General features: G+C 38.6%; 1 protein-coding gene across 6 annotated transcripts in view; it reads right to left on the bottom strand.

The window, feature by feature from the left end:
- Positions 1 to 24828, bottom strand: part of PARD3B (par-3 family cell polarity regulator beta) — a 399043-nt gene that overhangs the window by 363747 nt on the left and 10468 nt on the right. For 5 of the 6 annotated variants that reach the window (XM_072041064.1, XM_072041061.1, XM_072041062.1 and 2 more), the window contains exon 2: positions 9219 to 9320. The exons of the other annotated variant lie outside the window; for it this stretch is intronic. In XM_072041064.1, coding sequence (XP_071897165.1) covers positions 9219 to 9320 — 102 coding nt within the window. The remainder of the gene's footprint in view (positions 1 to 9218; positions 9321 to 24828) is intronic. 6 annotated transcript variants of the gene reach the window in all.

Raw genomic sequence — 24828 nt, 5'->3', positions numbered from 1 at the left:
AGCTTAAGCAAATTCAAGTCTTAATTCTAATTATCAAAGACTAATACTGAAGTATTGATTTTCAACTTTTACACACCACTCATTAGCTATAAATTACATGTACATGCTGACAGAATGCAAAGATACTGTGTATTCTCAAGGAAATACACATATTCCTGAAATGGATTATGGGGGAAGAAGCAATGCAAACACTTGTAAATTTCTAGTATCGTGTTAATATATTCAATATAGAAATTACAGTTTTAATATTTGAAATTTTATTTCAACTTTATTTAACACCTAATTTCTTTTACAACACAATGTCTATACATACATATAAACTTCTATTTTCAACAAGAATTTCAACAGCTTCTAAATACTCCATTTGGCACACCACGTAACTCATCACCATCACATTTCATGAAAAGAATGTAACAAAATTTCTAACAGTGGTTAGAAATGGCAGCATGAACTAATAACTCACCACAACAAGGCTCCCTTATTTTCGCAAGGTTAATCGCTCATTTGCCAATCATCAAGTTCATATAAGCACGTGTGTTAAACGTCAACATGAATAGACAGAATTCCAAATGTTACATCAAGAAAAATCTAAGGAGGAAAAAGCAACTTGAGCCAGGCTAGCCTTATGAAAAGAGAAAGAGCTTTTTTCTGCCAGGATATGTGAATGCCCATCTCATTTGTGACCAGATGTGCTTAAAACGAACTCTCTCCCTCCATTCCTTTCATTGTTTGAGGAACAGAAACTAATTGCTTCACTTGTTTTGTCATCTGGGCCCTAAGTATTGTAACCAACTGGGGGTAAAACATCTTCAGATTGAAAGCATTGCAGTGGTACAGCTGAATGCTCTCCAAAACACAAACGATCCAGGTCCCAAACCTGCTCCCTGCTGTATATCTATTTAATATCCATTAAAAAAAAAAAGAATACAAATAAAATAGAGGGATCATTAGAAAATCAAATTAGAAAAGCACAAACCTCAATTTTGCACTTATCTTAGATACAATGGACTAACTTGAGAATCTCTTTCCTAGCATACAGAGGCAGTTGTACTCCAAAACTATCATGAATCCTATTAGTGCCACAGATCCACTGCAGCATTTAAATTTCTTTAATTTCTTTTAATTTCTTTGTATTTCTTTAGAAAAGTAATGGAATACTTATGGCAAAATGAAAAGCTCTGGTGATAACAAACGTTCAGAGAAAGCATTCACAGTTGAGGATGTTAAAACACAAACATTGCAATGGACAAAAAAAGTATTGGAGTCTATCTGTTAAGGACCTTTAAAGCACATTTTCACTTGTGAAGTAGCTACAGCTGAAATCAGGAACCCTTGTAATATGTGCCAGGACAATATTCATTTTAAGAAAAACGACTTTATACAGAACTAAATATGTAAAAGCTTATGATTTTCTAGGGTAAACAGGAGGTTAATTTATGCATACAGGCACTGTGTTATGGCTGTAGATCTATAGAACTGAATTTTCTTTAATAAGCAAAGCAACATTTGACGAAGTGTCTGTTCTTAAACCTACAAACTTACCTTGAAGCATATCACTAGACCTGAAGTTTATTACAAGAATGTTTCCAGTAACCAGGAGCACATGATAGTGTAATTGCACACCCTGGAACGTAATATCACACTTAAAAAATAGTTATTTTAATGATTACACTAATGAGTTCTGAACTTCCAACCTATGTGGATTCAGTTTCATAATTACACAGCTTGAAATCCTCATCAGCAAATCCAAATGCTCCTGAAATCCAAATCATTTTATAATCTTGAATAATGCATGGCACCTCTGCAGCAAGAAATTAAAACAAATTTCATAAAAATGCAAAGCTTCATAATCTGTGTTCTAAAAGAAACTACATTATTGAAATAATGTATTGCTTAGTAAGTCCTAGTGATAGTGATTTTCTACCACTGGTACTCACAGTTCAGATCCCACTTCAAAAATAAACAAACTAATTCGTATCAAAATATTTTATTTATATATATACACACACACATATATGGTGATTCATGGCATGCTACTACACAGGACTGAAGTCAAATATTTGTTTCCTAAACAAGCACTGGCTCAAAAAGGCATAAAACCTTTTCTTCCTGAGAAGTGTGTTTTTTTCCTCTCTCTATATATTTTTACTATTATTTTTAAAAGGCTGTAGCTTGGCAGGATTGATTACAATTTCATCAATAGCAAACAAAACTCTATTTTAATTCAAAGGGTCAGTAAATTAAGGTCCACATTCCTCTCCCCTCCCCCCAAATGTGACTATTCCCCTTCCCCAACATGCTTTCAAAAGAAAGAATTCACCACAGAAAATATACATAAGTATAAAACGATACATAAAGCCTATACGAACTCAAGTATTTTTTGGCAAGCATTACTGTGGTCTTTTCTAACAAATCCAATAGGTTAAGAAAAACCTGTGACTCAAGATTAGGGGAAAAGCCATCACTGTAGTCAATGCAAAAGGGTAGCTACTCTATTCTCCTGTAGGATTGACCTGCATCTCACTTTTTTCTCTATTTAAGGTACTCAAAAGCACGAAGGTTTTTACAATATGCCCTTTTCTGATGCTTCCCCTCCTTGTAGAGGTGAGATGCTCAGCTAACTATCAGACACCTGAAGAATACTTACACGGACTCCCTTGACAGAACAGAAGCTGCACAGCAGTGTTTGTGTTCATATCTTCATTGCTCAGAACCAGCTAAGAATATTTTTGTAAAAAGTACTGTCAAATTATTACTGTCAATGGTAACAATTTCATATCCCAGTAAACTTTGATTATGGGAGATTACAACTGGAACATCATATTACAAGTTATTTTTACAGGAAAGAATCAGCCTACTTGGAACATAACAAAGCTAGGAACACTATCACGGCTTTGGAGGTTGTAACTTTGCTACTCAAAGTAAAGTGTAGCATTTCTACCAATTTAGGGTATGACAGAAGAATGAATTATTAGTTACCCTTTTTGTTAATCAAATATTAGGACTTAGAAATCTATAGGATCTCATTAGTGTATCCACAAGATGTGAAAGCAAAAATCAGAAGCAGTAATAGTCAAATACCTACATATATTCTGGCAGAATTATTAACCACAGCCTGAGAACTACACTTCAAAAAAGCACAGTCAAATCAAAATCAAAGAACTACAGCCCTTATGTACTAGCTTGGCCAAGGTTCTGCAACTTCACTTTTCCCCACCTTAAAACATACCAGGCTTTTGAAGTATTAATCCTTATTTTACCCCGTTAGGTCCAAGAACTGAAGATAAGAACTGGCTGCCTCAGGACAACAGGTCTCTCAACCAAGGCATTCAAACTTAGAGTAGCGCAATCAAGGCTCTGCCAGCAGCACTAAGTATCAAAACTCTGGAAGGTGTATTTGCTGCAACCAGTTTAACAGCCCGTGAAATCAAATACATTAAAACAATAACTTGTCTATGGTATTAATCTATGAAATATCATAGCATCTCAAAAACTGAGTCCAGGAGCAACAAAAATTATCTTCCAATCTTTCCCTTTATTTCATGCCTTCTTTGGTGCAGATTTATGGAAGACAGAGCATTTGAGTTACAATACACTGACATGGACTAGCCCGCATCAATTTCGCACTTAAAACATTACTTCCACATCATAAGAAACCAAAAGTTGCTTTTTGTGCTACCAGATACATACCTTACATACTCATTCCTTATATCAAAGGGAAATATATTTTCAAAACCTTCTCCGGGGAAAAGTTGAATAATATACAACAACTTGTAGAGCAGCGTACACCACAACATACACTTCAATAAGTCGAAGCTCTCAGCTGTAACAGTCTTACATGGCTTGCTTTGTTTTTTCTATACAAGTGTAATATACTGCTGTACAACAAACTAAAGAATAAAAAACTCCATTCTGCATTCCAGTTATCAGAAAATTACAAAACCCTAGAGAAAATACTAGACAGCTCAATTAGGCAGGTCTGGAGTCTGAACAAAATTTCTCTGTTAAGTATGCATAATATGTATGGGTCATATGTTTCAGTATAAAACCACATGACAAAAAGTGGGTAAAGCACAACATTTTTAGGCTCTACTGACCCACTGGAAACTAACTGAAATAGGGTCTCTGCCAATGATTCACAGTTACTGATTTTAAAGCAGCAATGCCATAGCTCCCCACTAGGAGAAGTTCACTGGGAATTCCAGAGCCCTTTGATTAATTTTATTTATTTTTTTTTAAATCAAGATGCTACTGTTTCTGCACCTTGCTATTTTGACTTCAACAAGAGGGTTGATCAATGGTAAAATGAAGTCACTTCCTTCAACACCTCAGACACCCTTCTACCACACCTTTACTGAACATAGAAGTTACTTCACTTCCAACTTCTTTTTCCACTTGAGAAGAAAATGATGGTATGCAGGAAAAGAAACTGTCCAGGGGTGGAACAGCTTCCATAACTTAACTGAAATAACATCACATCTTACAGTGTGCCATCACCTCCACAGCTGGAATGACAAAAGTCTCCAGAGTCACACTTGGATCACAGAATAAATGCTGCATAAGCACTATAACCACCCAGCTCTTACGGTGACTAAATCTACCTGGACACAGAGAAGTTCAGGGGCTGCTAAAAGAAAACATGTCTGTCAGGTACTCAGAGATGTTTCCTTTGTACAGTTTAACCTGGAAGTTGATACCCGCTCTGAATCCAAGCTTTTTGCTGAAGCAACTACTCCAAACCAACCTCACATTCACAACATGGCCTTGCTCTGAGCTCTTCAGTGAAACTAAAGCTACATGCGAACAGCCCTGTCTGAAGTAAGGTTTAGGAAGGTACTTCGCATCCTGTACAAACACAGCTTCAGCCAGATCTTCAGATTCTTTGCAGGAGCACGCGAGCTTAGGAACTGTTTTCAAATCAGCAGCAGACAATTTCTCCAGCATTTGGAGACCTTCCAGCATACGTATTCCTAATATCACATTTCTGCTGGTAGTGAATTGAGAAGGAAGAGTTCATTGATTTTGCTATTTATTATTTCATTAAGAGCTTGGCTAAAATAATTCGAGCTACACTTGATTCATACTATTTACTTGATATCATCATTAGAAACATTTAAATGACAGTTACAATCCCTAAAAATCTTTTACCTGAATGTCACTGTCAGCATTTCGTTTATGTTGCTCTGCGTGCTTCAAAACCTTTTGTAGCTGTGAAAAACAACATACAAGTCACCTGTATTTAACCAAGGAAGAGTCCAAGAAAAAAAAGTATTTCTAGGACCACACGGCCTGCTAGTTATTCCACTCAGCACAACACTAATCATCACCACATACTCTTTTCCTTCCATTCCTTAAAAATAAATAAAACCACCACACCTCCCCTCACACATGGTCTGCTTAAACCAACTGAATTGCTAACTAGGCAGGCAAGCCTTAGGAGAAGCTAAGCTTGCAGTACCTTCTAGGCTGACAAGCCTAGGTCTTTTGCCAGCATCACTGACTGTGTGAGGATACCGTTTCTCCAGTAAGTTCATTGGCTTTGGTGGACAAATTGTAGATGCTACAATACTGCACTTTTATCAATGTTACTTGCACCTCCATGGTGAGTCTTACCAAGGAGGAAAAGGGGAAAAAAGCCACCCTTGACAGTAGGTAATCACATCCTACTTCAGAAGGGCTCTGCTGATAGCTGCAGAGCTATTGTATTTAGTCCTATCAAGATAAAGATTTCAGTAAGTCAGGTTAGATACAGAACCCTACAGGGAAAATACACTTTTTAACGCATTCAGAGAGCAGGACTGCTCTGTTCTAGGAAGTTATTAGCAGTTTAAACTCTTTTCCTGTAAACTGAGCAAGTTTTAACTCATGAACATAGAGCTCCATTACATCCTTTTAGTCTTCTAAAGTGTTTATGAATATATGAAAACATAACTCCATAAATAAATTAGAGGAAAATCTCAATAAGTACATCAAGTTTGAGTTCAGACGTGCCAAACACAGGCTCAGCGTACACAATGATATGAAGGGAAACATTTTGTATTCATTTTTGGTGCAACAAAAATTTTCTTACAGCATTTTTATCAGGCAAAGAAGTAATTTCAAGTGAGAGATCTGTTAAGAACAGCATACAAAGAGGACTCCACTTTTAGCTAAAACACATTAAAACTGGACAGTTTAAATAGGCTTTTTATTCAAATGACAAAATTTGAGTTTCTGGATTAATCTACCATACAGAGCAATCAGGACACAAACCACTTGGCTAGATAACTCAGTGAAAACAAACTGTTTTAAAACTGTTCAGCATTAGCTTTGACATCCCATTCAGGCCACAGATTATTATAGCGACAGCATGAGGGGCTCTTGCCATAAAGAATTGCCAAAGCACGTCCACAGCATGTTCCCAAGCACATCTAACACTGATTTAGGACCAGTTTATATGCACAAGGAACAAGTTACCTGCTCTAGCATGCATAACCACACAACTGATAGCAATTAACTTCATCCACTGTACTGCCTATTATCCAGTTTTTAATTAATTTCGAGTTCAAGAGGAAAGCGTGAAGTTAACATCCGTAGAACTGCAGAACGCTGCCACCACTCCTAATAAGGCCCAGCGGGTGTCTCAGCACCACAGCTTCCCACCGCTGGAAGCTGACCATTTCTCCTGCCCTCCTGGTCTCTCAGTCATTACCGACCCATGACAGCACTCTGCTGCTCACCTCCGGAGTAGCTGCGCCTCCTTAACAGGCTATTGTTAAGGACTGTCAAAAGCTTTTGAAATTCCAAATAAATTACATCTGATAACTCTCCCTGATTCACCGTGTTGTTGCTAAAGTGAAAGAATTTCAACAGATTAGCAAGCACATTTTCCTTTGCAGAAACTGTGCTAATTTACTGCTATCAAGCCATGATCTAGAGCAGATTAATAATTCAAGAAAAAGCACCAGGCAGTTTCCTCTGCCACTACAAAGGAGCTTGATGGTCAGCAATGCCAAACAATTTTGTTTAAAGGCACTGAGGTTAAGTGCAATGCTTATTTTTGTATAGACTGACTGATTTCCTGAGAGACTGCACTCCCGTCTTGGACACAAAAGAAAGAATGACAAGAATAAGGCAACAACAAAGCTGCGGCCTATTCCATTTATCACACATTCAGATAATCCTAACCAAAGAAAATCAGCGCATAGATACACATACCAAAAATTCTTTCATCTATTTATGGACTTTAAACACCAAATTAGATATCAGATATTAGATCTCAACATCTCCTCCCATTTTTGCAAAGCTTAAAATATAGCCAACATCCTCAGTGTGGAATAGCACTGGCCAAGGCTCAAAGGCTAACAGGCTACAATAAAACCATTAAAAAATATTTGTAAGCCTTTTATAGGGCTGGTTCTTTGCTATCTGATCATACTGAATCCTGCAAGCAGGTAGTATCAATGACTTCAATATACATGCTCTGAAGGTGCTATGGCCCAATTTCACTCCCATGAAAGAACTGTTTGACCCCTCAACCAGTAGTCCCATTGTGATTACATGTTTCTGGTTTAATAAAAAAAGCCATTGCAGCTACCACCGTTCTGTAAGTCTTACTTATCACTGTTTCGCCAAGGCCTTCTGAAGAAAAGACAGCAGTGATGCATCACCTATAGAGACACTTGAATGTATCTTCCTTATTTTTACCACGTCATTGAGACATCACAGGAAGGGAAATTGAGGATCTTGCTGTATTCCTAAACTGTCCTAGTCTACTCCAATGAATAACATCCTGTTTTGCTTCCTCCCTCATCCTCCCCTCCCAAAAAAAAGCCAACCTCAGAATCCCACCTAACACTTTTATAATAGAAGATGCTTATGTTTACAGTTGTGTAGAAATTTCTCCAGCAACAATATTCAACCATAGCGATACCCACTGATAAAGTATAGTAAGGCCTTGGGAACAAGTAGAAAATTGGATGATATATCAAATATTCTGCAAACTACTGCTCAAAAATGCATGAACATTTGTCAGTACTAAATAGAGGTAATCCAGGGTAGACATGTTAGCTTTTATTAACTGATCAGACAAACAAGTAAACCATTTCCATTAACTCTGATTATTTGATTTTATGACATATTATGCTGATGGCCTTCTGCCTCGTATAGCCATGTTAATCCTCAGAAAGCAATTGGTTTCCTCCAAACCAAAAAAGGTTTTGTACATTTCAAGTATACTTTCAATAATAAGGACAAACAAGAAATGCTAATTGGACATAAGAAAAAACAGCTTCACTAATTTTAAGAATTCCCACACAAACACCCATAAAATGTCATAGAGGCACCTCTTAGGCAATTTGCTAAGGTACGGAGAAACAGCATCCCATTAATTGTAACCAAAGCAACATACTTTTTATTAAAACAAAAAAACAGCATGCAGAACTAGCATTTCTGTTTACAACATACAAAGTTATTTTTGAAATCACCAAGCATATGGCACCTTAGGTAGACAAAACTATTTGTTTGTAGCTATAAGCATATCCCACATTTAGACCCTCAGTTTCAAGTCACTAAACATTTTTTCCCTGTGATTTTATGCAACACAAAGCATTACAAATTATATCCATTCTTCTTTACAGTGAAATAAGTCACCAGTTTACCAAGCAATTTTTTTTCTGGTAACTACAAAAATATTAAAAGGAACTCCTCTGCATCTATTATTTCTCTACCTAGAGAGGACACCTGTAGCAAACCACAAACTCTTTGTGAAATACAACACAGTTGGGGCAGCTGCTCTTGTCATCACAGGATTTGTCTGTTTATTTTGTCACACATTCAACCATGACATTTGAATGATTCTCAGAAACTTAATTCTAAGCAGAAGAAAAGATCATCAAAGACATTTTAAGTGGCATAAAAAGAGAGTCTTGTAAAACTCTCATTCCTTCACCACAGTTTTCATATAGCAATAAAAGGAAACACAAAACTGCTTGAAAAGGTTAAGTCCTAAGTCAACTGCTAGGTTCCTCTGATTATCTTCATTGTTTTCATCATTCTTTCCCCTTCACCCTGCCCCCAGTTCTACTCCAGAAAAAGTGCTACAGCACCTATAGGCAGATGTGTTTAATTTAAGGATATCCAACACTCACCTCACCTGCTGGAAATCCAAGAAATTAGAATGTAGCATTAGTTATTTAAAAAGACATAGCAAAAAGCAGCGGTATTTTCACTCACTCTACCTTATCTTTGTCTTCCACAACATCTGCCAGCACATCATCAGGGTCCAGGATTCCTCCATCTGTGTACTCCAGGTGGTGAATATTTACCCAGTAAGTTGAATCCTGTAAGAGACAGACAAGTATTCTCAACCTAACCTTGCATGCTTTTAGCGCCATCAGATGAAGCAGTTTTGTATCCCATTTCCTTCACACCCACTTCCCTCTTAAATCATAAGGTAAGAGCTTGTTCTAGAATTGAAAGTTATTGAAAAAGGATAAAATGAAAACTACAGACATAAGACACTACTTACGGAACTCTATGCAAAAAAAAAGTTGCCTGTAGTATTTTTCCATCCTGGAAATTTTAACTCACAGACAGTTGTCTCATAGTCCTACAAACAGCAGTCCCAAGTGAAGAGCTCCTTGAGCTCTCCAGGGACCATGGCACTCTTCATCTTCCCAAGCTGGGATGCCTCTAGGGCACCCTGAGGAGAGGAGCACCTCTGGGCCAGCTCCTCAAGGGATGAGCTTGGCCACCAGCAAACGCCGACCAGGAAGCAGGTGCGTAGCTCATGCATGCCAGGGGGTGATCTGGCAGCACATGACTGGATTTAGACACCCACCAGGACCCTGCAGTAAGCTTTGGGTGAATCTTACCGTCCTTGAATCTTTTAAGTTGCTGTTTCTATTGCAGCAAATTCCACTGAAATCATTCTGTTAAACTGGTTGAAGATCAAATGCTGATTAAGTGCTGTTAAAAAATCATACTATCTAACCTTGTTATTTACCATAAAGACGGAAAATAAATCCTAAATCACTGCTATGCTGAAGTGGCATAAATTCAATTCCGCAACAGTAGTTAATGGAAATAGCTGAAAACATTTGGGTTTGTTGCTTGTTGTTTTTTTGGAGTAGTTGATAGCTGGACAGCTTGAGTTCTAATCAGCGCACACACAAATACATGTATGCATGCACACACACATCTCCTAACAGTTTCTGATACATATTTATTTTTTTTTTAAATACACAAACATGTATAAAAACATTCACCATTTTTCTCCTCCAAGGAGGTTGCTCAGGCTGTCATTGAAAAAAAAAAAAAAAAATAATAGTAAATTCCAGTTTGTTTCCAGAAATGAATGCTCTCATATTGCAATGCAGCATTGTATATCATATAAACAGCAATAGTTTTCTGAAACCAATGTTTTCCTCATCCATTAACGACTCCACTCCAGTAACTGGGAGCTTAGCCATCCTTCCAGTGACCCTGAAGCCAAAAGGCTCGGACAGTACTGCTCAAGAGCCTGTTCTCCAGACATGAAACACAAAGAGGGGTGCAGGCACACAGCTTAGTAACCATTGTCTCCAAACCGTAACAACTAACTGCAGACACATGACTTGCCAGGAGGACAGGCTAAGGGGCACTTCTATCTGAGCTTGCCCTACCAGAGCCAGGTACTGGGGTTTAACAAACACACGGCAGATCACCAACTCACAGCAATATGTTTGAGTGATCCATGGTACCAGCACCAATTCGATGCTCATCGAGGCATCTTCTACAGCACACTGAAGAGGAAACACGCTTAGTTAAGATCATAAAGCATATCTGAGACCTCCATCAAATAGTACGGAGACTGCCCAGAATACATAGAATTAAGGATCAAGAAACTAACGTGCACATACAGCCTCAAGACAGGCTTCAGAAATGAGAAAGAACACTGCTGAGGTGCAACATGCAGTCTCAGTGATTCTACTTACTGTATCTGTATCTTCAATCCCTTCTTTCCTGCCAAGTCTTATTAGATCACTGTTCTCAGAAGCAAAGTGCAATAGATGCAGCATCCTAACTAGCGAGTTCCTGATCACTAGTTTGGATGTTCCCCTACTGAAGAAGTTCCTGAGAAGTACGTACATCCCACTCCCTGTTTATTTATGGCCATTCTATGACTTTTGGCCATCAGTAGACAAGGGATAATTAAGGAAATTCCATTGCAGGTACAGATGTGAATTGATTTGATTAGACTTTTTTAAAAAATCATTAATAGGCAGCAGTCAAAACAACAGAATTCACAACACACAAGAACCCTAATAATACTGAAAGGTCAGCTCATCATGCCGCAACCAACTTCACTGGTGAACTCACAGGATATTTTTCCTGTTCTGATCCACCTACCTATCACAGTTCAATTTCAATTCTGACATGTACTGGTTTTGGCTGGGACAGAGCTAGTTTTCTTCTTAATTGCTATGTTTTGGATTTTTAATGTAAACAGTGTTGGCAACTCATAAATGTTTTAGCTATTGCTGAAAAACATTTACACAGAGTCAAATTCTTTTCTGCTTCTCACACTGCTTCACCAGTGGGCAAGCACAAGATGCTTGGGAGGGGACAAGGACAGCTGATCCCAAGTGCCTAAAGGAATATTTCATGCCACGTGACATGGTGCACAGCAAAAAAAGCTGGGGGAAAGGAAGAGATGGTTAGAGTTGCACACACAGCTGTTGCTTTACCTCTTAAATTGAGAAAACTCACTGTTTGAGGTAACAACAGTTTTAACCTTCCACTTTTCTTCCCCATTACAACTAGGGGGGAGTAAGCAGCTGTGTGGGGTTTAGCAGCCTGCCAAGGTTAAACCACAACCTTTTTACCCCCCCGTACTTGTTTGATGGTTATGTATTTGTACAGTACAGCACGGCTGAATGACAACCACCTAATTAGGTATATGGAGCATCTCTATTTGTAACATGTCTGTTCTATCAGGAATTTACCCCTAACTACAGTTATTTCATTTTGCACTGAAACCACCTATTTGTGAAATAACTTGTTTTTTTCCCCACTCTACGTATCAGGTGCTCAAAAATCTGAAATTTAACTAGAAAATGCATGTTTTTATCTCTGTAAAGTGATTAAATGCAGTCAACTATTATAGCTCGGTGGTTTATTTTTAAGCCCATGGTTTAACTATTTTTTCTGTAACCACAAAATTCCTAAGATCAAAAGGGGGAGAAGAAATGTATCTCTGTGCAGCAAGCAAGCAGGTTAACTTTGATCAAATAATTTACTTAATGCTGAAACCTTGTGAAAGAGCACTGCTTGACCCTACCAATAAACCTACAAAGTAAAAAGATTCTCTCAAATGCGTCAGTAGCTACAGATGTTCCTGCTGAACCTTTAAACAAACAGGAAAAATATTCATACATATTAACACTAAAACAGCATACTTGAAAATCACCTCTCTTAATTAGATGAACTTCTGTGGCTAATATTTTTGTCTGAAGATACATTAAAACCTGTTATACATATTATGCCACTTGGAGAGTCCTATGCACAGAATAAAGCTGATATGAAAGTAAAACAAAAAAACAAAGAGCTGATTGGAATATTTTGCTTTTGCTGTTTGCTTCTACTTGTGATTCTGTAGCTGCACCAACCCAGATGTGCCTTTGAAAGAGAAACAAAGAAAAAAAAAAAGGAGTGTAAAAGCTGTATTGTCCCAGTAGAATGCAGCAAGTTGGCAAGAAACAAGCTCAAGACAAACAGCCACCCTAAATTCCATCACGCTTAACAAAAATCCTAATCTTTTTACTTTGGGCCACAACAAATACAGTAATTTTGTGTTTTTGTCAAAGGCCCTATAAAGAGAAAGTGAAGTCCCTAGATCAGTCTGAAGGAACAGAAGACACCATTCCTCAGCCAGCCTTCGGATCAAGTGCGGCTTCAGGAGCCACATCTTTAAAAGAAAGAAACAACAAATCTCACCAAAACACTAGAACAGAACAAGATGCATATGGTCTCCTTAGCAGAAAAAAATAAAACACAACACACTGTTTGGGTGCTGGTCCCCCCACGGCGGCTCAGACCCACACTGTGTGAAGGCCCTGTGACCTTCTGGGCACAAGAACCCCCCCGCCACAGCAACTGCCCGACTGCAGACTGAGCACATGCTGCTTCGTAACCCAGTTTCACATCCGTATTTCTATTAACTTAACAGGAAAGCATCCCTGAGAGTTAGAAAACGGAAACTACGGAGGCAGAGAGAGCATTGATTTTGACAGACTTGTCTGATGAAACAAACAGTTACTGCTAGTAGCAGTTTCCTCCTAGATAGAGGGAATTCACTCTGCACAGTAACAGATGTAACAATGCCTCGGACCAGCAAAATGCCCCCCCTTTCCAAAGAAATCTTGGAGCCAGAGAACATTTTTTGTTCTTGGAATGAACTCCAAACGCCACCGCACGCAGGACACAGTGTTTATTACAAAACTAAAATCTATGTATCAATGTCATCAGTTTCTTTCCTCCCAGACAACTTCAAAGAAACAAACAACAAAAAACAGGGACTGAATAAATTAAAGCAGCTAAAGCCTCCCCCCCAACCCAACAAAAAAAAAAACTACTCCCCACTTCTACAAGGACACTTTGCAGCAATTAAATGCACCTGGCAGAGCACATGCTCTTAAGCAGAAGAGCTCTCATGCATGTGCTCTGCAGAGGACAAAGGTCTGCAGCCTCCAGAAATGCTGTCCAGATTAACAAATCAAAGGGATGATCTGAATTCCCAGGTACCAATAAAACTGTATTTGAAACTTATCTCATTAATTAGCTTTGATTCTGGATGTTCTGCACAATAGCCCTTCCTTCTATAGGAGCAATTACTGAGCAGCTTATTACGCACCATAGGATATTTCTTCTGCAAAAGCAGAGTTTTTCCACCTCGCATGTTCTCATACCTGCTTTGCTAAGCACTGCCTTCCAGAACTGCAGTATTCAGCGTGCACGTGTTCTACTTAAAATAGGGAGGAGAGGAAATCCACTACTGAAAAGTCAATTGGCTTGAAATCCATTCAAGTAAATTTGCAGCATATTTGCTCCCAAATGCTCTCAATGTTAGCAGGGTCATTTAGGGAAAAAAAAAATATATATATATATATTTTTTTTGAAACGGTGCCAAAAATCCTAATAGCATAAGTGTAAAGAACTTAACTTAAAGGTTATATGCAGTGTGGTAAGGTAAGATATGGAATATCTAAATATTTAAAGGAAAACCATGAACAGGTTACCTGGTATATTCCTACCAACACTTACCAAATGAATATTGAACAGTTACACTAACACACATTTTACCTTAGGGCTGCAAGTCATGTTTGTGTTTAACATCAAGCCACTTAAAAGCTATTTATCATCATTTCCTTTATGTGTGGTAGAACACTTTAGGAATTACTATGCAAATATTTACCAAATGATAAATTAAAGCCAGGTCACATGAATGCACAAGTATGCTGTAGGCAGAAGTGACATAAATTAAAAATAAAAAAAAAAAAGTGGTTTTGATGTTCACATTGCAACAGAATCCTAACTGAACTGTTGCCACCTAATGCAGCACCTTCAGCCTTCATGAACTTTGAGATAATTTCAAGAATTTTTACATGCATTTGTTTTTGGTCAAGAACGAACAGATTCAAGTGAAAGACCAATCCTTCTATCATTAAGGCAAACCTATTTATGTATTTTTAAATACGCATTTTTAAGACATCAAAAACTTGGAGGACCATCTTGATTCCTTTTTCCTCCCTATGAATTCAAGTAGGAAAGTGGCAGTCCATTTCTCTGAAAACTTCATTTTCAGTTAATGTCAATGAGAGAGAGAAGGGTACTACCATTTAATCATTTTTACACTGCATAGTGCAATGTGATCTATCGCCTCCCAACACATAAGTACTTTATGATTTCTATAAGCAGTCCAAGGCTACACGATGCATCAGCATCCACAGCCAACTAACATCAAGCATTAGTGGTCAGCTCTGCAAGCTGTGGTTTGAGAGTGACAAGAAGTATGAGCTTGGTCACAGCCTCAGACTTATCTCTAACTCCTTCCCAAAACTTAGCACTAAGTTAGAACAGCCTCTAGCACTTTGTTCGCTTACCACCACCATCACCTCCTAACAAGCCTGAAGCATCTCTTCTATTCAGGCAGCGTTTCATCCCTCAGCAGTTAGGCTACCACCACCAGTAGTAGCAGAGGTGGGGTTTCAGCTTTGTGGGAATACAAAGGCAGAGTTCCCAAAATCATCAGTTGATCGGGACATAAAGATTTGCATAATACATACTGAATTTGCTGACTGCTAAATACTCCTCCATCACAGCAGAGGGATTTCTCAAGAATGACCCAGAGCTGAACAGCGGGCAGATGTCAGCAGCAACAGAACAGACAGGCACTTGAAGCTGGGTATGCAACATAAGAGAAGCAACAATAAAAACGTATCACGCCTCCTCCTCTCTCACAGAAAAAGAACCGAGTCTAATTCATACATGTGAGGACAGCTGAAATGGTAGAAATACATAATTTCTCTAGCAATAGTATCTGTTGCAGACATGACATCTTAAAAAAAAAAAAAAAAAAAAAAAAAAAAAGCAAACACAAGAAGCTGATATAGAAAGCCAAGACTAACAGCTTTCTGCACAGGAGATTAAGTCTACTCCAGACATTTACAGAATTCAGCACACCCTAATGTTGACCAGACCCAAATAAGCCCCCTGGATGAAGGCCAACTGAGTATACATTATGACTTCTTTTCACAAACTTCCAGAAAAAAAAAAAAAAAAAGCAACATTTGGGTCTCACTGCTCAGGAAACTGCCAAAGTTTGTATTACAGCAAAACAGAATAATTTACAAACCCATGTTTCCAGGTCTCCCTGTTGAAAATAAACTCATACTTGGAATTAATTACTTCATTTTCATAGCTCTATAGTTCTCCTGAATAAAATTAAATGAGACATCTGTAATAATTTCTAGTTAGAAGTTCAGAAGTGGTAGAAACCTTCAAGATAATATAAGGAAGATAAACACGTCACAGAAGAGTGAGATGGTAAGAAATAGATGCCTCACATATTCCGTAGCAATTTTTGCTTTCAAGAAAACCAAATCCGCTTGCACTAGAAGTGAAAATGCTGTAAGATGCTAGCGAGAAGATAAAACTTCTTCATATTGCTCTACCAGGTGACGGGATACGCACTCTCTCATGTCAGTGACATTCAAGATCTACACAGACTGACTTCAAAGCCACAAATTAAAGCGGGGAGGGAAGGGAAAGGACAGAAGGTAGCCTGCTCAGAAAGAAACTGCTTTTAAGCATCTGGCAATGAAACAAGGCAAAATTCTTCAGTTTTAATGGTAGATTTAGTGGGGCTGACTAACAAGCTCTCAACTCTTCTGCCAAAACTTAACTTCACCTCCCTTCCCACAGCATTCCCAGACAAGACAGGCATTTTCACTTCAGCTGATACAGCTACATACATGCAGCCTGAAACTAATCTACCATAAGCCGCAAAGACACTGAGTACACAAGAAAGTGAAAAACACAGTACTGCCAGCATCATCACTTTTAACAGCACTGACATCCCTTAGCTCCCTGCTCGGGAGGGCAGACCCACCTCACAGCCATAACACCCGTGGAACAGAGCAAAGCTTCCCCTCTGAGCTCCCCTTTCTGCAGGAGGAGACCACCTGAACTACATGGGCAAGTGCTTCTGGGCTGGCAGGCTGCACCGCACACCTGCAACACATGGAAATACACAGCTGAAGTAAAAGCACCACCACCTGCTTTGCTAGGGCCTCTTAAAATGAGTTTTCACCTAATAATCACTTACCCAGTCTTTGACCAATTGCCTCAACAAAATTAAAGGGATACTAGATTACCACATACTACTGAGCGTGGTATCATCCTAATAACCAGAGCAGCCACCTATCTAAAATTCCCCCTTAGCAGGCCTCCCCTGTTAATCACATCCAACAGAGAGCCTGTACCAAACTGTCCCTTCGTCACTTACAATTTGTTCTGACAGCGTACATGTATCTGCACACGAGGAACATACAGGACTGGACAATCCCTAAATCAGTACATTTTTGAAAAAAAGCAAGAAGTTACCTGCAAACAAACATGAAGAACCATCTTTTCATGAGGATTCAATACACCTCAACTCCAAAAAAAAAAAAAGAAGCTCTCACAAGATCAATATGCTTTTTAGCACAGGTGTTTATTGTAAAAGGATATGCTTAATCTGTTTGTGCTTGTTTTATTTTATCTGCCCTGATTTCAACACAGGAAATGAAATTAGAGATCATGGGAAATAAAGTCATTCTAAATAATACACCCATGATTCTTTGTTTCCAGATGCACTACACACATTGATTTTCAGAGAGGTTAGGGATTTTTTCACAAAAGAAGAGGTTTTACTCCTAAAAGAAATCAATTAAGCATTCAAACATGAGCTGAACCAAAGACATCCCTACAAAACAACGCTGTTTACCCTGTCTTTTAGAAGATCTGCCTTTAGACGATACCAGAGGAAGCTATTCCAAGTAAGCTCCCAATGAAAGGCCCCATTTTATGTATTTTCCCCCATATACATTAACATTTTGTCCAGATTCATTCACTTCATCTTTCAAGACTATTTTTGAGAACTGCACCCACACACACACCCTTTTTCTTTATATCATCATTGGATGTGATATTGCCAAAGGATGGAATCACAGAGTAGTAAGGCAGTCACGGAAAAATTAGATTTTTACTTAAGGTCACTTTAAGTATCCAATTTTAAAAGCTTCCCTTCTTGAAGGTGCTAAATACCTGACATCAAAATGGAGACTAATCACACTGGGTAAGCACAGAAACAGATACAACAGGACACCTTGGTCACTAAGGTTGGGCTTTACACCTCAGCCAGCCTGAGGTTTTTGTGAAGTCTGCTCAGGCTGTCTGCTGGCTCTTCAGGATCAGAGTGGAAAAAGCAAAGCAAATGAAGACAAACAAACAATTCATGCATGAGGTCTGCGGAACACCACAGACCATTAACAGAAGAACTGTTACACATCTGGGAAAGGGCAGAAAAGCCTTCCCTTGCTTTTCTTTGAAGTCAAAAGGGAATACTGAGTGAAGACAGACACAGCGTACAACCAGAAGGCGTAGCTTCTTTTTAGCTTTTGGAATGCAGCCAACACAGCACCAGCACAGCACTGGAAGGTATATTTAACATGCTGAATGGTCATTATGCTGAATAGTCACTCAAGGGACTGCAATATTTCTAGATCTTTAGCTATCTTTACCTGATAATTATTTGAGAAATTAATAGGACTACATGCCACTACAACTACGCATCAAAACACAACAGCATGAGATGAGCATGGTCTGATAACCACTCCTGTCTTCTCCTCCTGTCTTCTGCAGCACACCACCGTACACAAAGCTTTATCTTAGATGGATGAAACTCAACTGTTTCTCGGTCTTTTTCTTCCTCTTTCCTTCTCTGAGTCTTTTTTGGTTACAATAAATAAACTCCTTTTTTACTGAGAAGACAGGAAAACATGCGTTTCAAAAGCCTAATAGCCACCTCCTTACAGCAAGCCAAACTTAAACATCAGCAAGGTTCCAGCTCAGGCAGTCTCTCAAGGTAAAGATGATTCCTTGTTCTTTAGCCATCTTTAAATGAATATGCTTTGATAAATCAATAGGGCTACGTACCAACAAATGGAAAGTCTTTATTTCTTACAAGGAAGGAAAGGTAGTTATTCTTCTCACCTAGTGAACTCCACTATCCCTAGAGAGCAGGAAGAAGAGAAAGTTAGTTTATCCTGACGGATGAATACTTAAGGAGGAGGGGGAAGAGACATTTCCCTGAGAAGAAAAACAAAAATAAAAAAAAATACAGAGATCCCTAGCACAGAATCCCCAATAGTCCAATGGTCAGAGCACAGCTATATAAATCCAACCTCTCAAAAAGAAGAGCATTCTGATTTTATACTGAATCTGAGTAACAGGTAGTCTCTAAGCATGGCTTGCTACCTCCATACTGTCTGAACACTGAATAAAATACGATTTAGCGAAGACATTACAGGGCTGAGGGATCACCAAACCCACACCTTTCCACTGCCTTCCAACATTTGACACTTATGGAACATACTTCAGCGAAAAACAAGTATGCAAAACCAGAACAGGCAAAGATCTTTGGAGACATGCATTTAGGCAGAGGTCCACACAGACTGCAGGACTAAGAACTACAACAAAAAAGCTCCTTAAAGTCTCAGCTAAAACTGAAGTGCACCGTGTGCCAGGCTTTGAATTAAAGACAGCCTGCCAGAATGTAAATAAGAAATGTAAACAGATATTCAGTTATAAACTAATACCTTTCGGCTCATTGAGCCCCTTAGACTAAGTTGCTTCAACAAGCTAAAAACACAAAAGGCTCACCCCTAAAAAAAGCTGACACCACAGCTCCAAAACAAAACATCTCTAAGTAAAACCACAACATTTTAAGCGCATACTTTAACTTCTGTATCCCAAGTTCTCCATGTCAAGTATTAGCTAAACTACTCCAAGTGCTATTATTATGCCAATAAGCTACACCTCCACAGGCACCTGAACAATAATTAAATAGCATTTGGTCTGGCTTTTTGTTTCTTTGAAGAAAATACCAGAGGGTGGAGGGACCCCAATCATTTCTTAAAATCCAACTTAAAGTGAGCACACAAAACTTGAAAGCTACTCATTCAAACTACCAGCCATTTCTGACACAGAAATAAAATAAAACAAAATAAAATAGACTATTAAGAAAATAAGAAAGACATGCGTACAGATCTACTGTGTTTCAAAAGTGAAGTTCAGGTTAAGTGAGTGAAAAACAATGTTGATATTTAGCCAACTAAAACTGAAGATACCTTAAATTCAAACCACTCAATACAGCTACAGAAACGAGAACTCAGGGCTGGCTGTAAATTCACACAGCTGAGCTGGTTGCTAACTCTACACTGAGGTATACCAGATCCTAAACAAAAAAACTGATAAAGGGCTCAGCAGCTACAGAAAGAGCAGCCACCACTTCAGTCCTGCATCTAGATACTATCTAAGATAAATTTATTTACAACTGTTTGGCTTTACTTTGGTGAAGTGATTAATGTATTTGCAGCTGACACAGGACTGCTTATCGGGGTGACTGGAGTTTCAGACGTGTGATTGAGCAATAGCAGACTCCAAACTCCCATGCCACAGAATACAAATGCTGGTAAGACAATGCAGAGCAGGTATGATTAAATCCCCTAACTCCTTGTAATGTAAACTGGGCTTTAGATAAAGCTCAAGCAAGGAAAAAGCAGCAGTAAATTACAGAAGTATATCCATACTTCCACGTGAGAAGCCAGTATGTATATTGGCAGGGGGGCTTTTTTCTTCCCCTGATACAGAAATATTTCACCTATTTCCCAGAAAGCAGGAGGGTGGCACTGCAGCAGCACAGACCTACATACTGCACAAAACAGACATTGGGGAGTTGGGGTTAGGGCCTGACTGACCTTCCTGCTCCAAAATACAGCCATTAGGGACGATGTCAGGCCCCAGTGCTGGAAAGCTGCTGAGACAGCTATGGTAGCTTTAAAAACCAGAAGCATTAAAAGTATTTGAAGATGCAAGCTGGGTCCCTGCGAGGCAGAAGTTCATCTGTTCATTACACAAAAAAAGATAAAAGAAGTGGGGGAGGTGAAGTAGCAGAACTTAGAATTGCTTGTGCAGAAATAACGGATTCTCAGCCATACAGGTGTTGGAACAAGGTCTGTACTAAATGAAGCTGTTACCTGCCAGTTTGTTGTCATTTGAAATGCTAAATTAACCAGCCTCCCCTCTCCCTTTACTTCTCAGTAGCAAAAATGACTGACTGAAGAATGTTTTCATGGCACAAAGGACAGGCAAGCACTGCCAAATTCTGAAAAGATTAGTCAGCTTTACTGGTTCTGGCTAGCATTTGAAAAAAAGTGTGCAGGAATTTCAAAGAGTAATAAAAATATCTAGCAGCATAACATTACGCAGTGGGAATTATTACATAATCTCTCTTATAATTTTGTTATGTTACTAGTTAATGGGTTTTAGGTTATGTTTTTTGAGATGCAGAAAACACACTGTGAATAGACCAAACCGCCTCTATCTGAAAGGGTATTGGCGGAGCTGAGTGATGGAACCAGATGAAACTCAAACAAAGACAACTCTCTCATTCTTGAGATCAACTTCCATCTTCACCTGAGTGAAATACAGGATATCCCAGAATTAACACGTCATCAAAATCTTAAGCCATAAAGGAAGTGGATATTGGCTAGGTAGAAGACAACAAAGAACAGAATGAGGTTATTCATTCTTTCATAGGAACTCAATACTGCTTGTGTACAGAAGCGTTATTCCCTTCCCTTATCCTGAAGTGCAAAAAGGCATCCTTTCTCCCTCAAATACCTGCAGGAAAACAGAACCACAAAGGAGTTGGGATGGGACATCTTTAGAGATTTACAAGGAAAGAGAAGAAGGAAGGCCTCTCCAATGGTGGTGAAAAGACTTTCAGCTCGAACATGAAGAACGACACATATCCCAGTTACTGTTCTGCGAATCCTTTCTCCACCCTTCTGACCAGGATGGCCTTTCCTGAGCTGGGCTGGGGAGTGTGCACACAAAACCTTCCTTACACAGTTTTAGCCCAGCCAATACAACCCCACAAAGAGAAACTTCAAATGACAACAGCCTGTAAAAAAACTTGATCAAATGCTCTATTTGCACATACATCACAACTGTGTTGAGATGAACACGAACAGCTTTGGCTGCATTATTAGAGGTATTTCTTACACTACGCACATCCTTAACAGAGTTAGGCTCCAAAACATAAAAGCAATACTAGAAGTCTGAAAATTCATTAATTTTTAGCAAGATTACAGCATTATTTAACAATCTAATTATTAAATTGTGGTCTGTATCTTTGAGCATTAACCCACCGTTGTTTAAAACTTTATATAATGTGCTTCACATTCATAGCTTAATAACAAAATCTAGCTTTTGTTCTTCTTCACAATTTTAAGAAATCCCTTTCCTCATGCTTCCTAGAACTCATTTTTCCCCCAGACTGCAGATTTTGTTTTACTAAACAGTATAAAACTTGCAGTGTGCGAGATGTTTCAGAATTGAAGCAACATTTAAAGAATGCTAATAGTCCACTACGACCTATTTCTAAACAATTCCTGTATACAACGTGTTACATGGAGCTGAGACCTGCACTCTCGAGTCGGCTATGAACACTAACATCCCAGATTTTGCTATACCATCAAGTTGGGGTTTATTGCTCTAAAATCCCCATTGATAAGCCAAACAGTTAATCTGTACACACACAATGCATAAAAGGGAACATTTCAAACCAGAAAAATGGAAGACACTTATAATCACCACAGCATTCACATTTGAATGACAGCTAAACATAAAGACACATCAAGCATTCAGCCATCTGGAAAGAAGCTGGTATTTTTTCATATTGTCTATTCTCAAACCTTTAAGACAAGAGTCAGAGGTTGACCAAGACTTCCATTTAGCGAGATGCTCTTTTCATATCCACAGCCATTAATAAACCGCATTATGAACAATAAGCCAGACCTCTCCACTTCCCTCGAATGCAAAAGATGGTTCTGTCATACCAAGATAAACAATGTGTGTATGCTGCCAGATGTACGTTACAGATGAAACATCTGAAGTTACCAAAACAGACCCACCTAGTTGTCCTAGTCTCTTTGAATATTGCTTATTTAATAAAACAAATACAGCAATGAATATACATTGTTCCTCCAGACAAGAAATGATAGGTTGGCAACACAGGCAACTGCAAAATCCATGCTATATAAAACATATATTTAAAAATAACCAGTGGGTCTTCAGTCTATATTCATAGCTAAGTGGTAGAGTTAAATGTTGCTGCAGAAAAAAATAAAAAAAAACTACAAGATATCAGAGACTGGAATGAGGAGATCAAGAAGACGTAGTCCAATGTTAGCAATACATTTTTCAATGCTACATGAAAGGTGCAATAGTAAAAGGCACACTGCAAGTACAAAAGCAAATCACCCACTCTTTTCAGTGTCTGACTTGCTGCAATTACTCCCCCCAAACTGACAAAATTAATTTAGATGGGAGCTGGCCTAAACCAACATGTTTCCAGACTCAGGGATTAAAGGGTCAACACTGGTATACTCCCATCTGATCTACCTCATATCAAGTACAAGTACATGAAAAGGATAACAGTTTAAAGCAATTCTGTTCTCTTGACAGTTTTGGAAAAAAAATAGTGGATTATAAAAAAAAGTAATTATGAGGGGAAAAAAACTCAGAAGCAATATACTTAAAATGCACAGTCCATGAGTGTTTTTTTCAAGCATTTCGAAGCTATGTCGAGTATTTTAAGCAAAAATTAATTCTGAACGTTGTTATTTGGAAAGGCAGTGGAGTGCTTTTAATGAGAGTTTTTCAAGTAAAGTTAGTGTCTCCCACCAGTCAGCAGCTGAATGAGAGCCATTCAAATTACTGTTCCTGAAAAAATAAACACAGAAGACTTCTTTGGGTTTTCGAATGCTAGTCTTCTTACCTAACACAGAAGAGCTGTCACTGATCACTGACAGGATAGACCTCAATGCTAGAATCTCCTCCCTGTTCCTAAAAGGGGATCTCTTCCTTTTTACTGCCATCTAAACAAACCCTGCCTTACAAATACTACTACAAACACGCTGGTCCTTCTCCATGCACAGTGGCAAAATGTCAATGAACTTTCCGCTTTTCTTGCCCAACACAACCATTTCAGGTTTCCAACTCCTTAGGGAGTTTTCATTTTCTATATTATAATGCCAGGAACTCCTGAAACAGTTGTTCAGAATACATTCAGCACAAGCAGCAGAGGAAAATTAATTGTGACTTGGCAGCAGTTGGGTTTTTCACATGAGCATAATTGTGTGGGAGCTGAGCATGTTAACTCCCTTCAGTCCTTGAAAAATCTCAGCCGGTCTTTCTACCCCATGCAAGACCTGGGTAAATTCAACTCAAGCAAGCAGTCTCCCTCCCAGTCTCCTGGTTTTGGGGCAGTTAAAGAGCAGGTTGAGGTACCAGAAGCAGAAGAGGACAGCCAGGTTTCCAACATCAGCAAAAAAACACTGTCATATTTGTTAAAAAGGTGCATACAGGAAACAGACTGACTAAACAAGCACAGTACCCAACTTCTGGAAAATATGCTGATAATGTGATTTGATGTCAGCATACTGCTGTAACCTGTCCGACAGGACAGAAAGGTAATGGGTTGGATCCAGAGGGGGATACAAAGATAACTTCCGTAGAAAATCTCAGCAGAGTGAGTAACCTAAAGAACATGCAATTGAAGTCAATCAGTCAAAGCAAAGCACGACATGTTTCTGGCAGATTAAAACAAACCAGGTATTTCCTCAAGTTTAGAAAAATAGCTTGTAAAAGTAATCCAATAGATTGTTGACAACCCCTCACAGTACTTACTTATTTTATTAGCAAGAAAAATTATACGTTAGCAAAAATCATTATTAGAGCCAATAACTTTTTAACTCAACACAAGAGGTTTGGAGTTAAACTGCATTTTCATAAAGAGTTCACATTTGATTGATGCAATAATGTATTTGTCTCTTTTTCCTGCAGGCTTAAACAATTACTGACATTTTTTTCCCAGGCAAGCCCTCTGGAGACTTTACTGAGCTAAAAAAACCTTCTGCATCACTTCTGGGTTCCATACAGGCTTTCATCTGGACTAACTCACAGTTCAAGACAAAGGAG

This window comes from Anas platyrhynchos, chromosome 7 (genome assembly GCF_047663525.1).
Source record: "Anas platyrhynchos isolate ZD024472 breed Pekin duck chromosome 7, IASCAAS_PekinDuck_T2T, whole genome shotgun sequence".
NCBI lineage: Eukaryota > Metazoa > Chordata > Aves > Anseriformes > Anatidae > Anas > Anas platyrhynchos.
Note: the sequence above shows the minus strand (reverse complement) of the source record. Positions and strands in the feature narration are given on the sequence as shown.